We start from the raw sequence: 23017 nt of genomic DNA, 5'->3' as shown, positions 1-23017 counted from the left end.
GGCTGGTGACCACATGTGTGTGTGAGAGATCTCGTCGTTGCCTTGTACATAAGTGTTGCTAGCTTTAATGTGTAGATGTATATACGAGTGGCTGCTTCATGTTTTTATTGTTGCGTGATTATTTACTAACAGCCTAGTGATGTCAACCTTCGCTACAATATTTTGCAAAGGAGTTCATGCATGCTCTACCAACCCTTTCCCTCAGAGCGAATTGATATCACCGAGCTATTGTTTTGTTGTAGACTTGTTATAAACGGATAATAAATGTGTTATCCATTTTATAATTGATCTGAGTCATCGAGTCACCACTGTGCGAGCGCTAGTTAACTTAAAAGCAGAAGTATACGTGTGTGTTTACACATCGAACTCAGCGAGTTCCTGGTACTCACGTCTTTTTTATTTAATTAAATATTTATTATACTCAGTTGAGCCGAGCTCACAGAGTATATTAACTTTGATTGGATAACGGTTGGTTGTACAGGTATAAAGGAATCGAGATAGATATAGACTTCCATATATCAAAATCATCAGTATCGAAAAAAAATCGATTGAGCTATGTCCGTCCGTCCGTTAACACGATAACTTGAGTAAATTTTAAGGTATCTTGATGAAATTTGGTATGTAGGTTCCTGGGCACTCATCTGAGATCGCTATTAAAAATGAACGATATCGGACTATAACCACGCCCACTTTTTCGATATCGAAAAATCGAAAAAGTGCGATAATTCATTACCAAATACGGATAAAGCGATGAAACTTGGTAGGTGAGTTGAACTTATAACGTAGAATTGAAAACTAGTAAAATTTTGGACAATGGGCGTGGCACCGCCCACTTTTAAAAGAAGGTAATTTAGAAGTTTTGCAAGCTTTAATTTGGCAGTCGTTGAAGATATCATGATGAAATTTTGCAGGAACATTACCCTTATTACTATATGTATGCTTAATAAAAATTAGCAAAATCGGAGAACGATCACGCCCACTTTTTAAAAAAAAATTTTTTAAAGTCAAATTTTAACAAAAAAATTAATATCTTTACAGTATATAAGTAAATTATGTCAACATTCAACTCCAGTAATGATATGGTGCAACAAAATACAAAAATAAAAGAAATTTTTTTATTTAATTTGTCTAGGATACTTTTAATGCCATATGTCGAACAAAACATTACCAATCCATGTGAAATTTGGTAGAGGCTTAGATTCTAGGACGATAACTGTTTTCTGTGAAAAAGGGCGAAATCGGTTTAAGCCACGCCCAGTTTTTATACACAGTCGACCGTCTGTCCTTCCGCTCGGCCGATAACACGATAACTTGAGCAAAAATCGATATATCTTTACTAAACTCAGTTCACGTACTTATCTGAACTCACTTTATATTGGTGTAAAAAATGGCCGAAATGCGACTATGACTACGCTCACTTTTTCGATATCGAAAATTACTAAAAATGAAATAAATGCCATAATAGTATACCAAATACGAAAAAAGGGATGAAACATGGTAATTGGATTGGTCTATTGACGCAAAATATAACTTTAGAAACGCATTCTAGAGTCACCCCTGGTCCACGTTTATGTTGATATCCCGAAAAGGCGTCCACGAATAGAGCTAAGGCCCATTCCTTTTTAAAATACTTATTAACACATTTCGTTTGATACCCATATTTTACAAAAGCATTCTAGAGTCACCCCTGGTCCACCTTTATGGCAATATCTCGAAAAGGCGTCCACCTATAGAACTAAGGCCCACGCCCTTATAAAATACTCATTAACACCCTTCATTTGATACCCATATTGTACAAACGCATTCTAGAGTCACCCCTGGCCCACGTTTGTGGCGATATCCCGAAAAGGCGTCCCCCCATATAACTAAGGCCCATTCATTTCATTTCATTTCATCATCATTTATTTAAGAGTTCGTTCCCCTGGTCCACCTTTATGGCGATATCTCGAAAAGGCGTCCACCTATAGAACTAAGGCCCACGCCCTTTTAAAATTCTCATTAACACCTTTCATTTGATACCCATATAGTACAAACAAATTCTAGAGTCACCCCTGGTCCACCTTTATGGCGATATCTCGAAAAGGCGTCCACCCATAGAACTAAGGCCACTCCCTTTTAAAATACTCATTAACACCTTTCATTTGATACCCATATAGTACAAACAAATTCTAGAGTCACCCCTGGTCCACCTTTATGGCGATATCTCGAAAAGGCGTCCACCCATAGAACTAAGGCCACTCCCTTTTAAAATACTCATTAACACCTTTCGTTTGATACCCATATTGTACAAATGCATTCTAGAGTCACCCCTGGTCCACCTTTATGGCGATATTTCGAAAAGGCCTCCACCTATAGAACTAAGACCCACTCCCTTTTAAAATACTCATTAACACCTTTCATTTGATACCCATGTAGTACAAACAAATTCTAGAGTCACCCCTGGTCCACCTTTATGGCGATATCTCGAAAAGGCGTCCACCCATAGAACTAAGGCCACTGCCTTTTAAAATACTCATTAACACCTTTCGTTTGATACCCATATTGTACAAATGCATTCTAGAGTCACCCCTGGTCCACGTTTATGGCGATATCTCGAAAAGGCGTCCACCCATAGAACTAAGGACCACTTCCTTTTAAAATACTCATTAACACCTTTCATTTGATACCCATATCGTACAAACAAATTCTAGAATCACCCCTGGTCCACCTTTATGGCGATATCTCGAAAAGGCGTCCTCCTATAGAACTTAGGCCCACTCCCTTTTAAAATACTCATTAACACTTTCATTTGATACCCATGTCGTACAAACAAATTCTAGAGTCAGCCCTGGTCCACCGTTATGGCGATATCCCTAAATGGCCCACTCCCTCTTAAAATACTCTTTAATACCTTCCATTTGATACACATGTCATCATACAAACACATTCCAGGGTTACCCTAGGTTCATTTTACTACGAGATGATTTTCCCTTATTTTGTCTCCATAGCTCTCAACTGAGTATGTAATGTTCGGTTACACCCGAACGTAGCCTTCCTTACTTGTTGTTTTATTTTTTTTTTTTACTTTCAGAATTGCAATTTTACATTTAAGTGCAATTAGAGAATCCCGTTGACTACAAGTTGACAACTATCTTATTCTCTTTTTGCGACCTATGCGATTGTTGAGAAACAACGCTTGAAATGTGAGAAGTATATAAACTCTCAAATTGATCTTTAATGTGACCTAAGCCTAAATATTAATTGGTATTAAACACAATTATTTTCTTTTTACTTTTAGTTATCCTCAAAGACGTCACATTCAACATTATGTGTGAACTGCTGGAATTCATGTACCAAGGTGTCGTCAATGTTAAACACACAGAATTGCAATCGTTTATGAAAATCGGTCAATTACTGCAAATTAAAGGTCTTGCAACTAATGCCTCTGCAGCAGCTACTTCAAGTGCAGTTGATAAATCTGCTAGTCAAGTACATAATATAGATGAGACGAGTAGCACTGGTGCAGATGCAGAGAATAATAGTGATGCGACTGAGAAACAGACGGAACCAAACCGATCAAACCCTAATCACGGCGAGGATATGAACGCAACCGATGGGCTATCGAGTGTTAAATTAACGAATCCCATCTCAGTAAAATCACATTCACCAGTCTCATCACCATCACCAATGGGCTTTGGATCATCTTCGACGCTTAACCAGCAACAAAATTTTAAAAGTTCACCCGATAGCAATATGCCATTACACCAAACGCTGCACACAGGTGCTGCTGCAAGTCTCAAAAGGCATCATGCAGACATAAATAATGATGCATTATCGATTTATTCGCGTAAACAATATCGTCGCTCAATAGTATCAGCCGAACATAATGCCACCACCGATCATAGTGATAGTGCTGATGCGGATGCTGATTCTGATTATTTCCTTTCGTCTATACCGCATTTAGCAACAAGTTCAACAGCAGCAGCTGCGGCAGCGGCATTTAGAAATAGTTTCAATCCTGCCGCTTTTGGTTTCGATTATAATTTATACAAAAGTGGTGGGGTTGGTGGTGGTATGGGTGGAGGTGGCGTCGGTGGAGGCGGTATTGGTGGTGCAGTTGGTAATAATACGTCCGGCGGCGGTGGTGGGGGAATGGAATATCCAAACGATTTACATATTCCAAGTGAATATAAGAATTTTGCGAACCATGTGGATATTCCGCCAAGTATGTACTTTTCTAAATATTTTCTTACTCATTTAAGTAGCTCTCATATATGTACTTGATTTTGTTTGCATGATAGTTCGTGTTTTGATTTTTGTTCTCATATTAACATACTGAATTGCATATGTATGTATGCCAATTTTAAGATTTTTCTTATGATTTGATATAATATTAATTGACATTATTGCATGCTTAATCATAATATTTAGTACTTAGTTATAACCACGCCCTGCAAAATCTCTACAAACAAATTACCTATAAAGTACGTATATGATTATTTTAACGCCAAATCACCTCTACACTAAGTAATCTGTCATGAAAATAAGAATAAAATTAAGTATCAAGATTCAAAGGAAGTCAAAACAAAACGTAAGACCTAGAGCTCGGACTAATCGGTTAATCGATTAACCAGTTTGTTCAATTCTTACAGCAGTCGACTACTTTCATTCGTTAGCAATATGTAGTAGTCGAAAGCTGTCGACTAATCGTTTAACCATTCACTTTTGATTATTCGGTTAACATTTATTTTCGGTTAATCTAATATATGCAGTTAAATTTTTTTACATTTAGGCCCGGTTTGTCAGTTAAACCACGCTTAAACTTATTCTGCCGTTTTTCAGTCTACTTTAACTGAAGTTTGAGCTGGGCTTAAGCGGCCGATCTGGCAGGGTTAAACTCTAGTTAACCTATCGGTGATTTGCGTTCGTTCAAAAATCTCAAGAGTTGTTTCGAAACCGTGGCTCAACTCGAGAATCAGAGCGTACTCAGCAAAAGAGGGAATTTTTTATAAAGCAAAAAATGCTATTACTTAAGTTGAAACAATTTAATTAACAACTTGTGTTTCTTGGACTGAACTCAAATGTAAGATTCCATACTACAGTATTTTCACGAAAATAAAATGAAATATATATAATTTAAAAAATAAATAAATGTCACGCGCTAACCTCCGAAGAGATTTTATGCCGAGATTCTCTTCTAATTTGCGCCGTGCTCCTTCTAATTTTTCCTACAAATTGGCGGGACGGGACCTACTTGTTTTATGTCGACTCCGAACGGCATCTGCAAGACAGATGAGTTTTCACTGAGAGCTTTTCATAGCAGAAATACACTCGGAGTGCCTATCAAACACTGCCAAGGGGCGACCCCGCTTAGAAATATTTTCTTCTAATTGAAAAACATTGTTTCTAAAATTTTTATGTTGCTTTGCCCGGGGCGTGAACCCATGATCTTCGGTGTGGTAGGCGGAGCACGCTACCATCACACCACGGCGGCCGCCTATATCATTTTTTTTTGGTTACCTACGCATCATTACTGCTATCAACCAGGTGAATATTTCTCACAATAACCAGCTCTTGGTTTTGGTGGTACCACCTTGGAGATTTTTTTCAACTCCACCTCAACTCGATATCCAATGTAGGATATCAACTGTATAATGTTCATTTGAGAACTGTACATTTCTCAAGATCTCTCGAAATTAGGATATTAATTGGAATATATTAATGGTGTTGGAGATCAACTCGAAAACTTTTAATTTTACAAAACTTCTCAAAGGTTGGATAGTAATTGGAAAATGAAATTGGATATCAACTCGAGAACTATATGGTTTAAGAATAATTAAAATATTGATGTTGGATATCACTTCAGGAACTTTGTATATATGTATATAATTTCGCTGGAGAATTTTTTTTCATGTTTGTTGGGTAAACAAAATCCAGCTGTTTCCGTATCTACAAAATATCTAAATAAATAAATAAATGTAAGGCGCGATAACCTCCGAAGAGATCTAAGGCCGAGCTTCTCTTCCAATTTGCGTCGTGCTCCTCTTGATTTTCCCTACAAATTGGCCGGACGGGACCTACATGATTTTATGCCGATTCCGAACGGCATCTGCAAGGCAGATGAGTTTTCCCTGAGAGCTTTTCATGGCAGAAATACACCCGGAGCGCTTGCCAAACACGGCCGAGGGGCGACCCCGCTTAGAAAATTTTTCTTCTAATTGAAAAACCTTATTTCTAAAATTTTTGATGTTGCTTTGCCCGGGGTTTGAACCCAGGGCATCCGGTGTGGTAGGCGGAGCACGCTACCATCACACCACGGTGGCCGCCAAAATATCTAGATAGTAAAAAAACCAATATTGCCGCACAAAAAAGCATACCCCAAAGGCAGCCTTAAACTGTGACTGAAAAACTGCTGAGTAGTTTAACTGGAGTTTAAATTTGACTACAGTTTAAGCAAACTTAGTTTAAAGTAGCTTAACCAACTACTGAAAAAACGGGCCTTAGAAATGTATGTGAACTAAAAGCGAATTATTTCCTAATTAACCATATCAATTACTTATTTCAACTCTTGGGGGCAGTATTATTATTCGAGGTTATCGTGTTCTAGAAACTACGCACAGAAAAATTTGATTATACTATAATCGCAAGATCAAGTTGTTTAAAAAAACTAACGGTTCAACTAGACCCTTCCTTAATTTGGATACAGGGGCATCGCAACATACGCGGAAATGAGAAGGCTTATGAGCTTTCTCGGGTTTTAGTATAATCAAAATTGTACCTCTTGCTCCTCTCCAGAGGTGCGCAAGAAACGGTGGCGAACCTACTGCGTGATTGTGCAGCACATTTTCGGAACTTATGTAATTTAATTTCACGGAGAGTATCTGAAAACTTTAAGAGAGCTTTTCGGATATTTAATTTAGATGTATTATCGCAGACTTGGGAGCTTTTCCCACAACGTTAAACTAAATCCTGCAGGGTGCGCTTAGCATGCTACATGGCTGGGCGGCATCATATGGGGTCAATGTTAACCCAAGAAAGACAGAACAGATACTCTTCAGCAACAGAACCAAAATACCACAATTTCGCCTGCTTGCCATAAACTGCAAAAAACTCTCGCCCTAAATTAGGATTAAGTACCTTGTAGTCGAAGTAGATAATACCGGTCAATGTATTTATCGAGGAAACGGCAACTGGTACATACATACGGGCACGGGCAATAATGACGCGTGTATCACAAAAAACATTATACAAACTATATGATTCTCTTTCCTACAAGGGCTGCTTGAAAAGATGAAGAGCTTACTTAGAAATTTCACATCTCTGTTTTCATGTAAGGATCTGAATAGCTTTTGGTATGGAAGCAGGGGTCTGAGACACTGCTAGCCACGTCCATTCATAGCAGCCTTCCGAACTCCACCTGTGTATTTTAATGTGAGATTTTCACAATTGGGGCTTATGAGGCACTGATGGTATTGACCGTAGTAAAATTCCGAAGGAAAACGGAGTATTAGTCAGTATTCTTTCAATGTTATATCAAAGCGGCAAGTTGGCGCTAGTTAAATAAAGTCTAGGGCGACTTGCCACATCAACCAAGCAACGTATGGGTTATATGGAGGAATTGTCATACAAAACGGCACCATATTTCGTCACTTTCTTTCATTCCTCCTAATTTACCGCCCGCTCAATTTTTAAACGGTTTTATTTAGCTTGACTTGACAGGCTGGCTGGTTGGCTGGTACGAATTTTGTAATTGAAATTTAAGTAACTTTCTGACAAGCTACAAGCTTGAAACTTGGAATAGTTCAGAACCCGATGACAGTGCAATAATAAGAAAAAAACTCCGATAGGTGGAGAAAGGATCGAGATATTCAAAAAAATCGTATTTGTGGTCCGATTTTATGCATATTTGGAACACATAATACATACGAGAATAGAAAGAGACCTATGAAAAAAATCGCCCCTATGTGGCTCAAAGATCGAGAAATTCAAAAAAATCGTATTTGTGGTCCGATTTGGCTCATATTTGGAACAATAATACATACAAAAATAGAAAGAGACCTATGAAAAAATCGCCGCTAGGTGGCGCAAGGATCGAGATATTCAAAAAAATCGTATTTGTGGTCCGATTTGGCTCACATAATACATACGAGAATAGAAAGAGACCTATGAAAAAAATCGCCGCTAGGTGGCTTAAGGATCGAGATATTCAAAAAAATGGCTCACATTTGGAACAAATATTACATACAGTCCGGTAGAAGTGACATCAAAATATTTTGAAGTTCGACGAGGGACAAACATACGTGGCACAGAGTCGATTAAAGTCTTTGAAAGGTTTATGTATTGAGGACTTAGATTGTAACAAATTGCCAGGAAAGAGTCCTTGTAATAATGAGTCACTAAATAGAATGAGAAATAATAGGCTATTAAATAAAGACTAAAAACTTGAAAATAAAATAATTAAAAAAAAAAATTTAAGTTAAAGGGTTTTATTGAAAACAATACTTACATGAAGTAATAATAATACTAAAAGTTAGAAAATAATTAGGTAGGTCCTAGGTACTAGTCAACACACTCCGCGCCAAACGCCCTAGATTGATGAGTTAACTTCAAATTTTTTTGTATTACTTTTTGTATTTAAAAATGTGTGCGTGGTATTTAAAATTTTTACTTATGTTACGGAAACTTGAAAGACAAGTTGGTTTCAGAAATACTATTTGAGATAGCACTCGCGTAGTCGAAACAAAGCGCCGATTCGATTAACCGAAGCTAGGCGACTATTCGAATCCGTTAACCGGTTAGTTAGCATGCTAACTGCTCTATGCCGAAACATCGGTTAACCGGTTAGTCGATTTATCGAATAATTTTCCGAGCCCTAGCAAGAAAATATTTAATTATTAAAGTCACCAGCAAAAAAATAAAGTGTGTCAATTGTTTTCTTCTTTTATTTATTCTCTTTAATTTCCAAATAGTTTGACATGGAAAATGTATCATTTTTCTAGCATGGCCTAAAATTTTCATAATTGCTTATTTCATGGCCTTAATAATTTGCTTTCAGACTTAAAGCGCGGTATCCACATCGCAAGAAATCAAAAATTCCATATAAAAGAATGCTCAAGAAATGATTCAGAAAAATTCATACGCTTTCTTACCTTTTTCTAAAGATTTTTTAGCAAACGTGCACAGCGGAGCCCTGACTTTGCCAAGAAATATATTTGCGTCTTATTATTTCTTGAGCAACGACCCCATGAGAACACAGTCAGTTAAATACCATAAATAATACTGAATGTATTCCTGAGTTTTTTGAATGAAGTTTGCATTTCTATTTGAGCACAAGTGTTTTTTCTCCTGTTTAGTGTATTCACTTTAACTTAAGTACATTTACAATTCAAATGGGCTAATTTTAACAAATTTTCTCCTAATGTATTGCTGAGTCTGGCTTTCGTGCCTTGCAGAGTATGCAGAAAAGTGACGCGCTTCGTGCTACTATTTTTCACACAAAACGAAGTTTTTTCGCTTTCCGCGGCAGCCGGTGCTATGTACCAGAGCAACTGCCGAGATTTTTCCCGACCAAGGACTGTCATTTCAGTGTAATCCCATTTAACTTCTTGCCTCCCTCCCAAAAATTATCATCCTACCCGATCCTTGCAGCGGGGCAGCTCCAATCCGGGTCCAGAACCTAATCCCCGTCTAGAGAAATGGTTTGCTGCGTGTGCCGGAAACGAATCTTTTTAGGACAGTCACACTCATGCCAGTGTGTCACGAGCAAAGTATAGTTGCATCGCACGTGTTGTTTTGGGCTAGATCCAAACAATCGTCGACCACGTCGCTTTTACAAATCTTTTATGGCACGTTGCTGTTAAAGCTCAAAAGCGTCCCGTAGTCTGCCCATTAGTGCCAGGCCGCACACCCAACTACACCGGATAATCCGATGTTTACCTAAAGACGTCCAGTCCCAGGCCCCAACAGCACTTCCGACCTAGCCTTCCTCAATGCAGGTGCAGCCATCCGTCACTTACCACCACAGTGAGTTAAACTCCAATGGACTAACTGGGAAAATAATGGAGATAGTTGATTTTATGAAGCGGTACAACGGACATAGACTAAGCTCACAGCAAGATATGCTCTACAACGTCCATAAAAAAGATCGCGAGAGTAGAAATAGAGGCGGACTCACATATTTATCACCCACAACTCAGTGCAATATAAATTTTTTGATCCCACTTTGGCCGCAGGGACAGTGTCCTGGAATGTCCGGGCAGGCGATGCAAATTTAGAAATTATCTATCAATGGTGCAACTCAGCAACGTAGTATCCAAACCCAGAAGAATTCGACAACGGGCCCCACTATAAAGGTTATTCATTGGAAAATACTTCAGGCCTGTAAAAACAACCGGTCTCAGAAGTGCTACCGGTTGTCTTCTTATGTCCCCAGAACACCATTTAAATAGTGAGGCGAGAGTACTCTCCATAAAAGAGAGAAATAAAATGCTGAACTAACAAATTCTGTTGAACACTCAGAAACCTAAGCATCCTCACAGGCATCTGGTTGAAGAGGCCCCACCTCCCAGTGATTTGAAAAGTAATCTCCGCAAGCATTATCAGGAAATACGGCACCTGAGAATTGAGGAAAAGAGCACAAAAAGGTGCTCAAAGAAATCCACCAAAACGCCCTGAACCTCTATGCCAGGATTCGGCCGGCGAACCCTGTTCTTAAAGTCAAATACCCTAAACTCGTAGTAGAGGAAAGCACCTCCCCGAAGAGACGCGCGTCACTCGGTCCTGCTTGTAACGTGTCCCGCATGACACCAACCATCTTTTCAGTTACAATGTAGAACCAACGCCTCTAACACCCCTTTCTTTCTGGTCCGACTCTATTTAAACTGCAAACTTCCATTATAGGATATTGATGAGATTATGTGAGTGGTCGCACCTACAACAAATGGTGGTCGCACCTATAACCAGAGGGGTCCCTACAACCACAACAACGACGAAGTTTTTCTTATGCGTTTTTTGTGATGTGGATACTGTGCTTAAGGTAAAAATGTATGCGGTGTCGAGTGGAAAAATCTGACCCCCTAATGCATATGTCTGTAAAAGCTACCAAGTAAAAGAGGTGAGCTCTCGAAAATAGGTTTCAAAAAACTATATAAACAGGCCTTTCTGTGTATTCGTATTATGTTTTATTAGACAAAAATTTAATCATTTCCTAAGTTCCTTTGTCATCCTAATTTTTGCTCTAATAAATAAATGAACATCGCAAGATAAGTTACAAATAGTACAATAGAGAGTATCTTGAAAAATAGTTGAAAATGTTGTGAAAATTTTAAAAATAAAAAAAATAAAAATTGTTCGACACTCCTAATAAAGGTTGCTAGATGTTCTGGGTCTGACTGAACTATCCAGATATTTTGCTATCTGTCCATACTCCAGATTTTTAAAACTTTGTTCACTCACAAAAGAGTAAGAGCAGCTTTTAAACTTTGTTCCATAAACTTTTGTACAACATTTTTTAACCTGCAGTTCTGAGTCTTAAAAATATGCAAATTTCGACAGAAAAAACTGTCGTAAAAAAATTTAAATTAGACAGCTGGGGGCCAATCCACGTTCTGTGAAGTGATAAAATGAAAAAACAAAACTCATACAAAAACTTTAAACAAATGTATGACAATTCGTTTTCTTTTAATAACTTCACATAGCGTGAATTGACCCCCTTATTTAAATTTATATAATTTAGATTACCCCCAGACCCGGGGTTCCTGAGTGGGCCCGCGATTTAGAAGTACTAAGACATTTTTTTTAATTCAGGAGAGTCTTTAGTTGTTCCATGTGCAATTTTTAAGCCGAATTTCAAAAGCAACGAATGTCTGCATTTCGTTTTAATATTATAGTGGAGTGTGAAAAATAAAAATCTATATATGTGACCCGGCCTATGAAAGGGTGGCTTATGACTAAAAAAAAAATAATGCAAAAGAAAAACTACTAAGAAACTGAAGAAATGCATTGTTTATCTTTAACAGCTGTTCCTTTTTTGAGTCACAAGCCACCTTTTCATAGGCCGGGTCACATATATAAAAGGAAAGGCTAAAATGTGTGTTAGTTGGTCGCCGGTGTTTGTTTCGGTCGATTTTGTTCAAAAGTGGACACGGGTACCCCTAGAATGTGTGGGTAATATGGGAATGAAATGAAAGCTGTTGCTGAGAGCTCTAAAGTAATTTTCATTGTGATATTCGATTTAGTCGCATCAACCTGGCAAAACTGATAAATATGCAGGCGAAGCCGAAATAGAGACACGAATTAATAATACCCACATATGTACATATTTACATATGTCCTATTCGATTTGCCTGAAATTTGGTATATAAATTTGCCTATATTAGTATTTACGATCCTTTTTTCCGAGAAGAAGACCAGAGGCGGACTGGGACTGGGATTAGGGCTAGGACTGGGACTGAGACTCGGAGTGGGACTGGGACTGGGACTGGAACAAAATATATACCACCCTCTGGGACAGACAATAAGTGATGAAGAAGAATGAGAAGAACGTGAGAGAAAAGAAAAGAGAGAAGGAGACTGAGAAAGAAATAGAATGAGACAAATATGGAGATAGATGAAGCGAAAAAGACGAAGTGGGGAGTGAATAAAAGTGAAGAGGGTGGGGGGAGGTCAGAGTTAGACGGAGAAAGCTTATTAAAATGTATGCAGGTAGGCCAAATTTAGGGCAGAACAACGTATGCCGGGTCTGCTAGTAAAATATAAATATTAACTCCCCTAGGCATAAAAAAATATAAGCGATTTATAAAATGACATTTCATTAATAAATATTTTCAATTTTAAAGGCGTTAAAAATCTATATATTTTTTATGAATAAGGGGATAAATATGTAAATATAAATAAATAACAACAGGTACAGGGTGGCCTCTTAGGCCCAGTTCTTCAGTACAAGTTCAACTCAGTCAGTTAAACTACGCTTAAACTTATTCTTAAGTTTTTCAGTCCATTTTCACTGAAGTTTAAGCTGAGTTTAAGCGGCCAATCTGGGAGAGTTAAACTCTAGTTAACCTCTCAGTTATTTGTATTCATTGGCAATGGCGGCGAATATACCCAACAAGCATTTGCGCTTGAGTACCGTTAGGCTCATGTTGATAACAAGGCATACTTCTAAAATCTCAAAAGTTGTTTCGAAACAGTGACTCAACTTTATTCTCATAAAGCAAAAAATGATATTTTTTATAAACCAAAAAATGCTAGTACTTAAGTTGAAATGTAAGATTTCAATGCTACAGTAATTTCACGAAATATAAAATAAAATATGTATAACTTATTTTTAATTAATAACGTTTTTTTATTGCTATCAACCAGGTGTTTATTTCTCACAATAAACATCTGATGAACAGATGCACATACCTAAACGATTTTTAAGATAAATATAAAATAAAAAATGGCAAAAAACCTCCTTATCTGAACGATTGGTTGTATGGGATATATATTATATATAGCTCCGATCGAAATGATTTTTACAGGAAATCTTCTATGATATATTAGAATATATATCACCAAGTTTCGCGTTTTTATATTGGAAACTAAGAAAGAAATGGCCAAAAATATTTCTATCTGAACGATCGGTTGTATGGGATAGGTACTATATACTATATACATATAGCTCCGATGAAAGTGAGTTTTTCATGAAATCTTCTATGATATATTAGAATAAATATCACCAAGTTTAACGTTTTTATATTGGAAATTAAGGGAGAAATGGCCAAAAATCTTTCTATTTGAACGATCGGTTGTATGGGATATATACTATATATAGCTCCGATCAAAGTGATTTTTTCAGAAAATCGTCTATGATATATTAAAATATATATCACCGAGTTTCACGTTTATACTTTCCAAATTAAGGGAGAAATGGCCAAAAATCTTTCTATCTGAACGATCGGTTGTATGGGATATAACTATATATAGCTCCGATCAAAGTGATTTTTTCGGGATATCTTCTATGATATATTAGAATATATATCACCGAGTTTCACGTTTATACTTTCTAAATTGCGGCAGGAATGACCAAAATCGTCTTATCTGAACGATCGGTTGTATGGGAGATATATGTTATTGTGGTCCGATCCTACCGGATCCGACAAATGTCCAATATAATACAAAAGTACATCCTTGTGCCAAATTTCATTGAGTATCTCAAAATTTGAGGGACTAGTTTGCCTTCAAACAGACAGACGGACGGAAAGACGGATATTACTATATCAACTCAGTTCGTCGCCCTGATCAATTCGGTATACTTAATGGTGAGTCTATATTCTATATTTCTCAACGTTACAAACATCCGACTAAAGTTAATATACCATTTCATGTTCATGAAAGGTATAAAAATGTGTTGGGTGTACATTTCTCAAAATCTCTTAAAGGGCGGGAAATAATTTGAGAATGACGTTGGAGGTCAACTCGGGAACTGTACATTTACACAATTTCTCAAAGATTGGATAGTGATTGGAGAATGAAGTTGTATATAAACTTGATAACATCATACTCTAATGTTGGATATCAGCTCCGGAACAAGATATAATTTTCCCTAAGGCTGGAGAAATATTTTTTCCATGTTTGGGTAAACAAAATCCAGCTGTTGCAGTATCTACAAATTATTTAGGTAATAAAATGAAATAATTAAAAAAAAAATTTTAAGTTAAACGGTTTTATTGGAAACAATACTTACATGAAGTAATAATAATACTAAAAGGTAGAAAATAATTAGTCAGATCCTAGGTACTAGGCATCACACTCCTCATCAATCTAGGGAGTTGATCAGACAATTAAAAAAAAAGCGTTGGGCGCGTGAAATTTCTAAAAATGTGAGGCGTAGTATAACCTGATTAAGGTTCAGTTGGTTTTACTTATGACTATCAATAGAAATTTAGCGCGTCCAACGCTTTTATTTACTTGTCTGATCCACGACCTAGATTGATGAGGAGTGTGATGACTAGCACGTAGGACCTACCTAATTATTTTCTAGCCTTTAGTATTATTATTACTTCATGTAGGTATTGTTTTCAATAAAACCGTTTAACTTAAATTTTTTTTTTAATTATTTTATTTTCAAGTTTTTAGTCTTTATTTATTTGCCTATTATTTCTCGTTCTATTTAGTTCATTTAGTGACTCATTATTACAGGGACCCTTTCCTGACAATTTGTCACAATCTAAGTCCTCAATACATAAATATTTTGATGTCACTTCTACCGGACTGTATGTAATATTTGTTCCAAATATGAGCCAAATAGGACCACAAATACGATTTTTTTGAATATCTAGATACGTGTGCCACCTAGCGGCAATTTTTTTCATAGGTCGCCTTTTATTCTTGCTTGTATTATGTGTTCCAAATATGAGCCAAATCGGACCACAAATACGATTTTTGTGAATATCTCGATCCTTGTGCCACCTAGCGGCGATTTTTTTCATACGTCGCTTTCTATTCTTGTATGTATTATGTGTTCCAAATATGAGCCAAATCGGACCCCAAAAAACGATTTTTGTGAATATATTGATCCTTGCGCCACCTAGCGGCGATTTTTTTCTTACTATTGCATTGTCATCGGGAAGTTACTTAAATTTCAATTACAAAATTTGTTCCCAACGGCCGTGCATGCGGCCGTGCGGCCTGCCTGTCAAGCTAAGCTAAATAAAACCGTTTAAAAAACAATGTTGCCGTACAAAAAATCCTACTCCAAAGGCGGCCTTAAACTGTGCCTACTGTACTGAACTGCTCAGTAGATGAACTGGAGTTTAAATTTGTCTAGAGTTTAAGTAAATTTAGTTTAAGCTTAGCTTAACCAACTACTGAAAAACTGGGCCTTAAACTTTTTTCTCCTTAGATATGTGACTGCGCTTGTTCATTTGTTTGGCTCCGATCAAAGTAGTGTATTTGCATAATCAGATGCAGCTAAAGCCCATACTAATAAGGACCGTTCCATTGAGTTAACGAGCTCTGGCTTACGATCAAATCTCATTGGAACGATCTGGATCAACTTTATGAGAGCTGGTAGCACTAATATGAAACATCTATTTTTTTGAAAATAAGAAAAAGAAACGTACACAAATATTTAAGATACTGATAGAATTATTAACACCTAAATAGTTTCACACGTAAACAAACTATTTATTTTCCTTACATTTCCTTGAAGTTGTTTACTCTTTCCGTGTTTTTGCTTTTTAATATGGGGAAATATTTTATTTATACACATATGTACACATACTTATTTCAGTCCTACCATGGCTCATCTCATCAGCTGATTTTGATTTTTTCATTTCACCGGAGTAGGGATTGTCAGTAGGAGATGGCAAACTCAAAATGAAATCAACACATTGACAACATTTTCTTACTACACACAAAAGCTGCTAAGTTTTGTGTTTTCATTCCATTCCATTCGTCTAACACCAACTGGCTGATTTTGACAATCTGAACAAAGATATGTTGTTGCTGTAGAGATGAGTAAACCATATAGTTGAGCCATGAGTGCTACCAACTCAAAAGTGATTAGCTGTCCAAAAATCTACTACAGAAAACGAAACGAACAGAACTGCTATACGGCTCATAAATTGAACCAGATAAATATCAGGATCACAACGTTGTTGTTGCATTTGCATGTTAAATCTCTATCCGTATCTGGTGCACGCGTCATTGGAACGTAACTATAGCCAACCGTATTCCATGCTTACAGAAGCCCTGTGTAAATTTTATTTTTAGATTTGGAATATAAAATGACTTGGCATAATTTGGAAATACAATAAATGTAAATACTGCGTCTACTGTTTGGATGCTCATAACTGTACATAAATACTTTAAGGAAATTATTAAGGCTTTTAGATACCAAAAGCTAATTCTGATTCTAATATTTATTAACTTGTTGAATTATTTTCTTGTATATAGAAATTTTTAATTTTGTACTCTTGATTTGTTGGCTGTCACTACTGTAATTGTAATTAATTCACGAATACTCAAAGCACAAACATATCTAATTTATACAAAAAAAGAGCACATTTCTCCCCAGTTACACTTTTTACAAATTCGTTCATAAATACAGACATATGTATACCGTTTTCACACAGAAACTTAATCGAATTACAATTCTATTTAATGAAATAATTAATTTTCCCTTTTCATACAGCGCCTTTTGCTTCATTAAGCGAACATTTGTCAGCAGCCCCAAAAAAATATTTCCATTTTACAAAAAATAAGCCGTTTCCTTCTTAACTATAAATACAATCAAAAAAAAAAAAAGCCATATTATCATTTGCAGCAAATGCAGCGAAAATTAAATTTTGAATTTTTTCGTGTTTTTCTATTTTTCGTAAATTATTGAAAATAATTAATTTTTGATTGTCATTTGTTACATTGACAATAAAATTCGAAGCAACAAGCTACGCTGGATCTTCACTCGATTAGACATTCAATAAAGCAATAATGAGACAATTAAGAATTTGTATTTGGTATGGAAGATTGAGTTCAATTAGTGCTTTAATGTAGAAAACTTGACTAATTATTTCATTAAGCCTCTGTGTGAAATTGGCAGGCAATAAACTTGAATACCATGTAAGCAGAGCTGGTTGAATGCAATTACATTATAAAAGATATAATTGAACGGTAATTGGAAAAGCTATATAGTTTGTCAAATCCTATATTTGGAAGTACATAATTCGAACCCTTTTTGATGTTGAAAGAAATAGAACATTAAAGACTACACAATGAGGAAACCGCTTTGTCTAATTGTGCCGAAATACTTGAAACTTTATTTCTTCGTTTCCGAATTACTTGGAGTTTTTTTTTGTGATTGCAATAAACTACCTACTTTTTTAATAAGAGTATTTTCTCTCAATCTCTTGAAGGGAATTGAAAATTTATTGTAACGAATTGGGAAATACCGCTTAAAACCCTTTGAAACCTTTTGCTAACTTTCGAATCCCTAAACTGTTGAATAAATCACTCCAATATTCAGTATTTCAAACTGGAATTTATTTAGATTACTTTTGGAGTAGTACATAACAATTATACTCCACACGCAATAGCGTGCCGTAATCAACACTGATTCGTTATTACTCATCTTGCGCTGGTTTTATACTCTCGATTTCCTCGTTCACCCATTTCTCCTAAGGTCTAGTAATTTCGCGTCGTATCTCATGCTTGGTTAGTTACCAGCTATTTACATGTATTTCTGTAGTCCACGCCTCTCCCATAGCCGTATGCGTATGTATGCGTGAGTAACTACTTCGGCTGATGACTACATATTTGTGTATGTGAGATATTTCTTCGTCGTCTTCTACATAAGAGTGGCTGCTTTATTGTTGTTGTGTATTTATTTAGTAGCCGCTTAGTGATGCTAATATTCATCACAGTATCTAATAAAGTTTCCTTTTAATTCAAAAAAACTACGTGCCTTTTTTCCATTCCTTCGAAAGGTGGTGGGAAAATTTATACTAAAATAGTTCTTTTTCGAATACTTAGTTTGACTTTCTCTCAAAGCTTATAAAAGGCATGTGAGCACTTCCCACGCCATAACCGTTGTCGAGATATTTGATTATGAAACAAGATACGTTCTGTTTTGCGCGGCCGTCCACCAAACAAGGATTTCATGGTATAAAATGCCTGTAAATATCCAGTGAGAGAGAGGGAGAGGGCGATAGACTCCGCGTACACCATATAATTTTTTTACATGCATAAAGTGCCGCCGAGGCCTTCTCACTCTCTCCTCCACGTTGAGCTTCCACGACGACTTACTGCCTAGAATGATTCCTAGATATTTGGTATACCGTTGCTCTTGCAGGGTCACACCTCACAGCTTGAGCCCAGAACGTTTCGTGACCTTGTACCTCCTAGCAAACAGACTCAACACGACACTAGATGCCCAGGTATGTATGTATGTACACATAAATCCCGAAGTGCCAGATCTATCAAAAGAGCTGGTTGTTGGAAAGCACTTTCCACTTATGACAACTGCAACGTCGTCTGCGTACGTCGTAAGTTTGATGGGTCCCACATCCAATCGCCTTGTCAGTTGGTTGATGATCAGTGTCCACGGTAGAGGGGACAATGCCCTGCCCTGCGGCGTGCCGCTGTCCACCGATTTTGTGGATGCGTTTAGCCCCCACTGCGAAGTAATCTTCCTGCAGTGAAGGATGCAGCCGATCTATCTGGGATGCACTTCAATGTACCTACGATCCTCCATGATCGCCTGTTTAGAGATATTGTTGTACATTATCACACGTGTCTGCCGAATTGCCTTTGATGTACGCAACAGTTTTCATCCATGTTGGACTTTATATACACGTCTATCAGCCTCTCAAATATTCTTGAGCAGAAATGATGTTAAGCTAATCAGTTTGTAGTCTTTGGGATACATGTGACTGATCTTCCCAAACTTCGGGAGGAAAACGAAACGACCAGTTCTCCAAGAGTTGGATACATGATTCAGTATTATTCACCCATCGTATATTGTTTTAAGACACTCCACGAGCGCTCTACTCGAGATTTCTAGTATGGCAGGGAATATACCATCTGGGCCGACGATTTAAACTATTCGATCTTGTTATCAGTCAAAAAGCCCGGCACGTAATTGAAGTGAAAGTGTTGTCTACTAGCTCCCCTACATCATCTACCGATAAGAAATATGCGTAGAGAAGCGCTTCTATGGATTATTCACTACTACGTGACCATTCCCCGTTCTATTTTTTTATTAGTCCCTGGTCTGTAATTTCCCCAGCTGGGACTTTCCCGAACCACGCTGTTTTGCTGGGGCACTCGATGTATGCATGTTTCCATGAAGCTATCTTCGCCCTGTGGATTTCGTGCTTGTAGGCCTTCAGAAGATTCCTGTACTCGTCCCTGCAGCCTTCACTTTCCGTGATTCTTGCCAGCTTGAACATTTCTTCTACCTATCCTCTAAGTAGACTCAGATTTTTGAGAAGTTACAAATGTCAACAACTTCTTTGCTTAGTACTTGAAGGGTGGGACTGCTTTGATCAATTTACCAACTACTTGTTATTTTGTAAGTGAACTCTAAAATTAATGATTATTGCCCAGCTCTGCATACAATATGATAAATATGTATGCCCGACTGCACGAACGCTATTAACATATAACGTGTTTACTTTATCCCTGATCCTTTTAATGTTACGCCGCCGATATGCCGTATGTGATCTCAAAATATACAAAAATGGATATATAATCCCGACGACAATGACCACCGTAGATAGCAGCAGTGTGGTGATGCTATCATCAACGTCACTCTTACACGGCAATTGTGTATTCAATCGCAATAATACTGTGGCCACACAGCAAGGCATGAAAACTTATTGGCTATGTAAATCCTATCGTATTAGCATGTGCCGTGCACGTTGTATAACCCATCAAGGACGTGTCATATCTGCAACAGGTGTGCACAATCATCCGCCACATATGCGAAGCAATGGTGGACCTGGAGGTGGATCAGGCAATGGTGGCGTTGGCAGTAGTCTTGGCTGTGGTAGTGCTGGCGGCGGAGGCGGAGGTGTTGGATTTCCCATTGATAATACTATACAACAAACATCCGCGTCAGCGCCGACCTCTATCTCACCCACAATGAATTTAAATTCAATAAATATGTCTAATGTGCTATTGCCGGGTGGTAGTAATGGTGCTGTGGGAAGTGGGATTGCTAATTCAGGAATACGATTGCATCATCATACATCTGCTAGTGGTGGTACTATGAGCGGTGGGGGGTCAATGTTTCAACAACAACATCATAACAATTCACCAGGACAACAACTGCAATTACATCATCAGCAACAACAACAACAACTCCAGCTACAGCAACAACAATTAGATAGCTCAACGCCGCCACCGCCGCCGCAATCATCACAAATGTCAGCAAGTTTGCTAGGTGGCGGCAACTCAGCGCACGCGCATGCGCATACACACTCAGCTCAATCGACGACAACTAGTCCATTTATGTCGCATCATTCTAGTGGCGGCGATGGTAGCAGCTTTCATCATCCCCACCATACGTTGGGTGGTGGAGGCGCGGGAAGTAGCTCTGTACCGAGTAGTGGTTCTTCGCAGGGCTTACACTCGAATAGTGTTATACACAATTTATTACAAAATGCTACGTCCGCTAATGCGATGCATCACCATCATCATCATCATCACTCCCAGCAACAGCACATATCGCATCACTTGTCACAACATGCGCATACGCACGAGCAGTCGCCACATCACCATCACCAACAACATCAACCACATTTGGAAATAACGCCATTAATACACTCACCACCACTTCAGCCGCCATCATCATCATCTTTACATCTGGAAAGTCCAACGAATCATAGTAATCAGTCGCAGCACGGCAGTTGTAACGCAAATTCGCTTAGTTCACCTATAACTACACAAACCACAACAGCTTCGGCTGCGGCGACAGGCGCCTCCAGCAATGGCGCACTTAAATCCGCAGCACAAAGAAGTCTTAGCGATGAATCAACGACAGTGGCATGTGGTGGTGTACCATCGGAAACGCAATCTCATTGTGCGCATTCCACAAGTTTGACGGAGCACCAACAACAACAACAACATCATATCCTGAGTCATCATGGCGCAACGACACTCTCACCTTCTGATATGAATTCAAATACACCTGCCATATCCACACACTCAACAACGGATGGTGGTCGCACCAGCGATAGACATCAAAATCAAGCTCATGTTATTGATTCCATAACGATATCAACGAATGAGGAACATCATTTTAAAATTGAGGATATGTAAATAAATCTCGATAGTTCCTTAGCAGTGCATTTTTCGATTGCAACCAAAAACAAAAAAATGAAAAACTTAATTAAGTTGGTGCTGTGTAATGTTTGTAGAGAGCCATTTTAAATTATGTTTTTTAACTACTTTAAATGCAAGGGAGAGAATAAAATTGTGCTAGATTCTAAGTAAAACAAATTATATTACCAGTTCTGTTTATGCTGAAATATTTTAAAGGTAAATGTGGAAGCTGATGAGGAACTATCGTACAATGTGGCATAAAATTGGTAAGTCTAATCCAGATGTTGTATCCAGTAGCTGCGATCAAGGTTGTCACGTTGGTCCAAGTGGACTAAATATGGTCATTTCCAAGCCTTTTTGTTCCGATGGTCTCTCTTAGTCAGTTTTGGCCGTTTTTAGCAAGGAGCTACGAGTTTGTTATTTTTCTTTACATATCGTGACATACGCCGATATACGTATACATTTCTCTCACATAGCCCAAAACAAATTATTGAGTCCAAGGAATTTCAGGACTATTGTGAGCACAACCAACTGCCAATAGCACCCAGATAAATTGCGGTTTAAATCAAAACCCCCACCATAGAACAGTACTCGTTGCGCTAGACCTATCAAAAGCTTTTGATACGGTCAACCATGGCACGTTACTGCAAGACCTGGAAGGGTCTACCCTTCCACCAAGTCTTAAAAGGTGGACCGCAAATTATCTGGGTGGTAGGCAGGCATCGGTTCAATTTAGAAACATCAAAACCAAGAAGAATTAAACAAGGCGTGCCACAGGGTGGTGTCCTATCCTCACTTTTGTTTAACTTCCACATATCAAAGCTTAGCGGGTTAGGGGTTCAGAATATACCCGCGGTAGGTACGCCTGTCGTAAGAGGCGCTGTGTAGCGCAACCCTTCCTGTTGCCAGCGCAGTATACAGCTTCTCCAAACCCAATTGTCAACCTCACATATCAGCGGCGAATCCTGTTTCACTAACAGACGAGGCTCTGGCGACCCCAAGCTCCTCATGGGGGGGAGGGATAGCCTGAAGATTTAATGTGGCCATATAAATCGTTCCCGAGTTGGTCGGGCTAGCAACTTAATGGTGCGTTGTTACCGGATCTGTATCCGGCAAAGGACCATCACATCGATAACACTCCCCAAAGCCTTCGGGGAGCAACCTTATCGCTACAACAACAGGGGCGTAAGGAGTCATCTCCGATAGCATTATGAGGAAATACGGCACCTGAGAA

At 38.0% G+C, this 23017-nt stretch overlaps 1 protein-coding gene across 2 annotated transcripts in view; it reads left to right on the top strand.

Annotated features, from left to right (window-relative positions):
* The window catches only part of LOC137237960 (broad-complex core protein isoforms 1/2/3/4/5), an 85175-nt gene extending 62688 nt beyond the window's left edge, over nucleotides 1-22487 (top strand). For both annotated transcript variants that reach the window (XM_067762421.1, XM_067762420.1), the window contains exons 3-4: nucleotides 3278-4204; nucleotides 20234-22487. In XM_067762421.1, the coding sequence (XP_067618522.1) occupies nucleotides 3278-4204; nucleotides 20234-21780 (2474 nt within the window). In that variant the 3' untranslated portion in view covers nucleotides 21781-22487. The remainder of the gene's footprint in view (nucleotides 1-3277; nucleotides 4205-20233) is intronic.
* Nucleotides 22488-23017: the final 530 nt, after the last annotated feature.

Source organism: Eurosta solidaginis, chromosome 1, assembly GCF_040869045.1.
Source record: "Eurosta solidaginis isolate ZX-2024a chromosome 1, ASM4086904v1, whole genome shotgun sequence".
Lineage (NCBI taxonomy): Eukaryota > Metazoa > Arthropoda > Insecta > Diptera > Tephritidae > Eurosta > Eurosta solidaginis.
The sequence above is the reverse complement of the archived record's forward strand: the minus strand, read 5'-3'. Positions and strand labels throughout refer to the sequence as shown.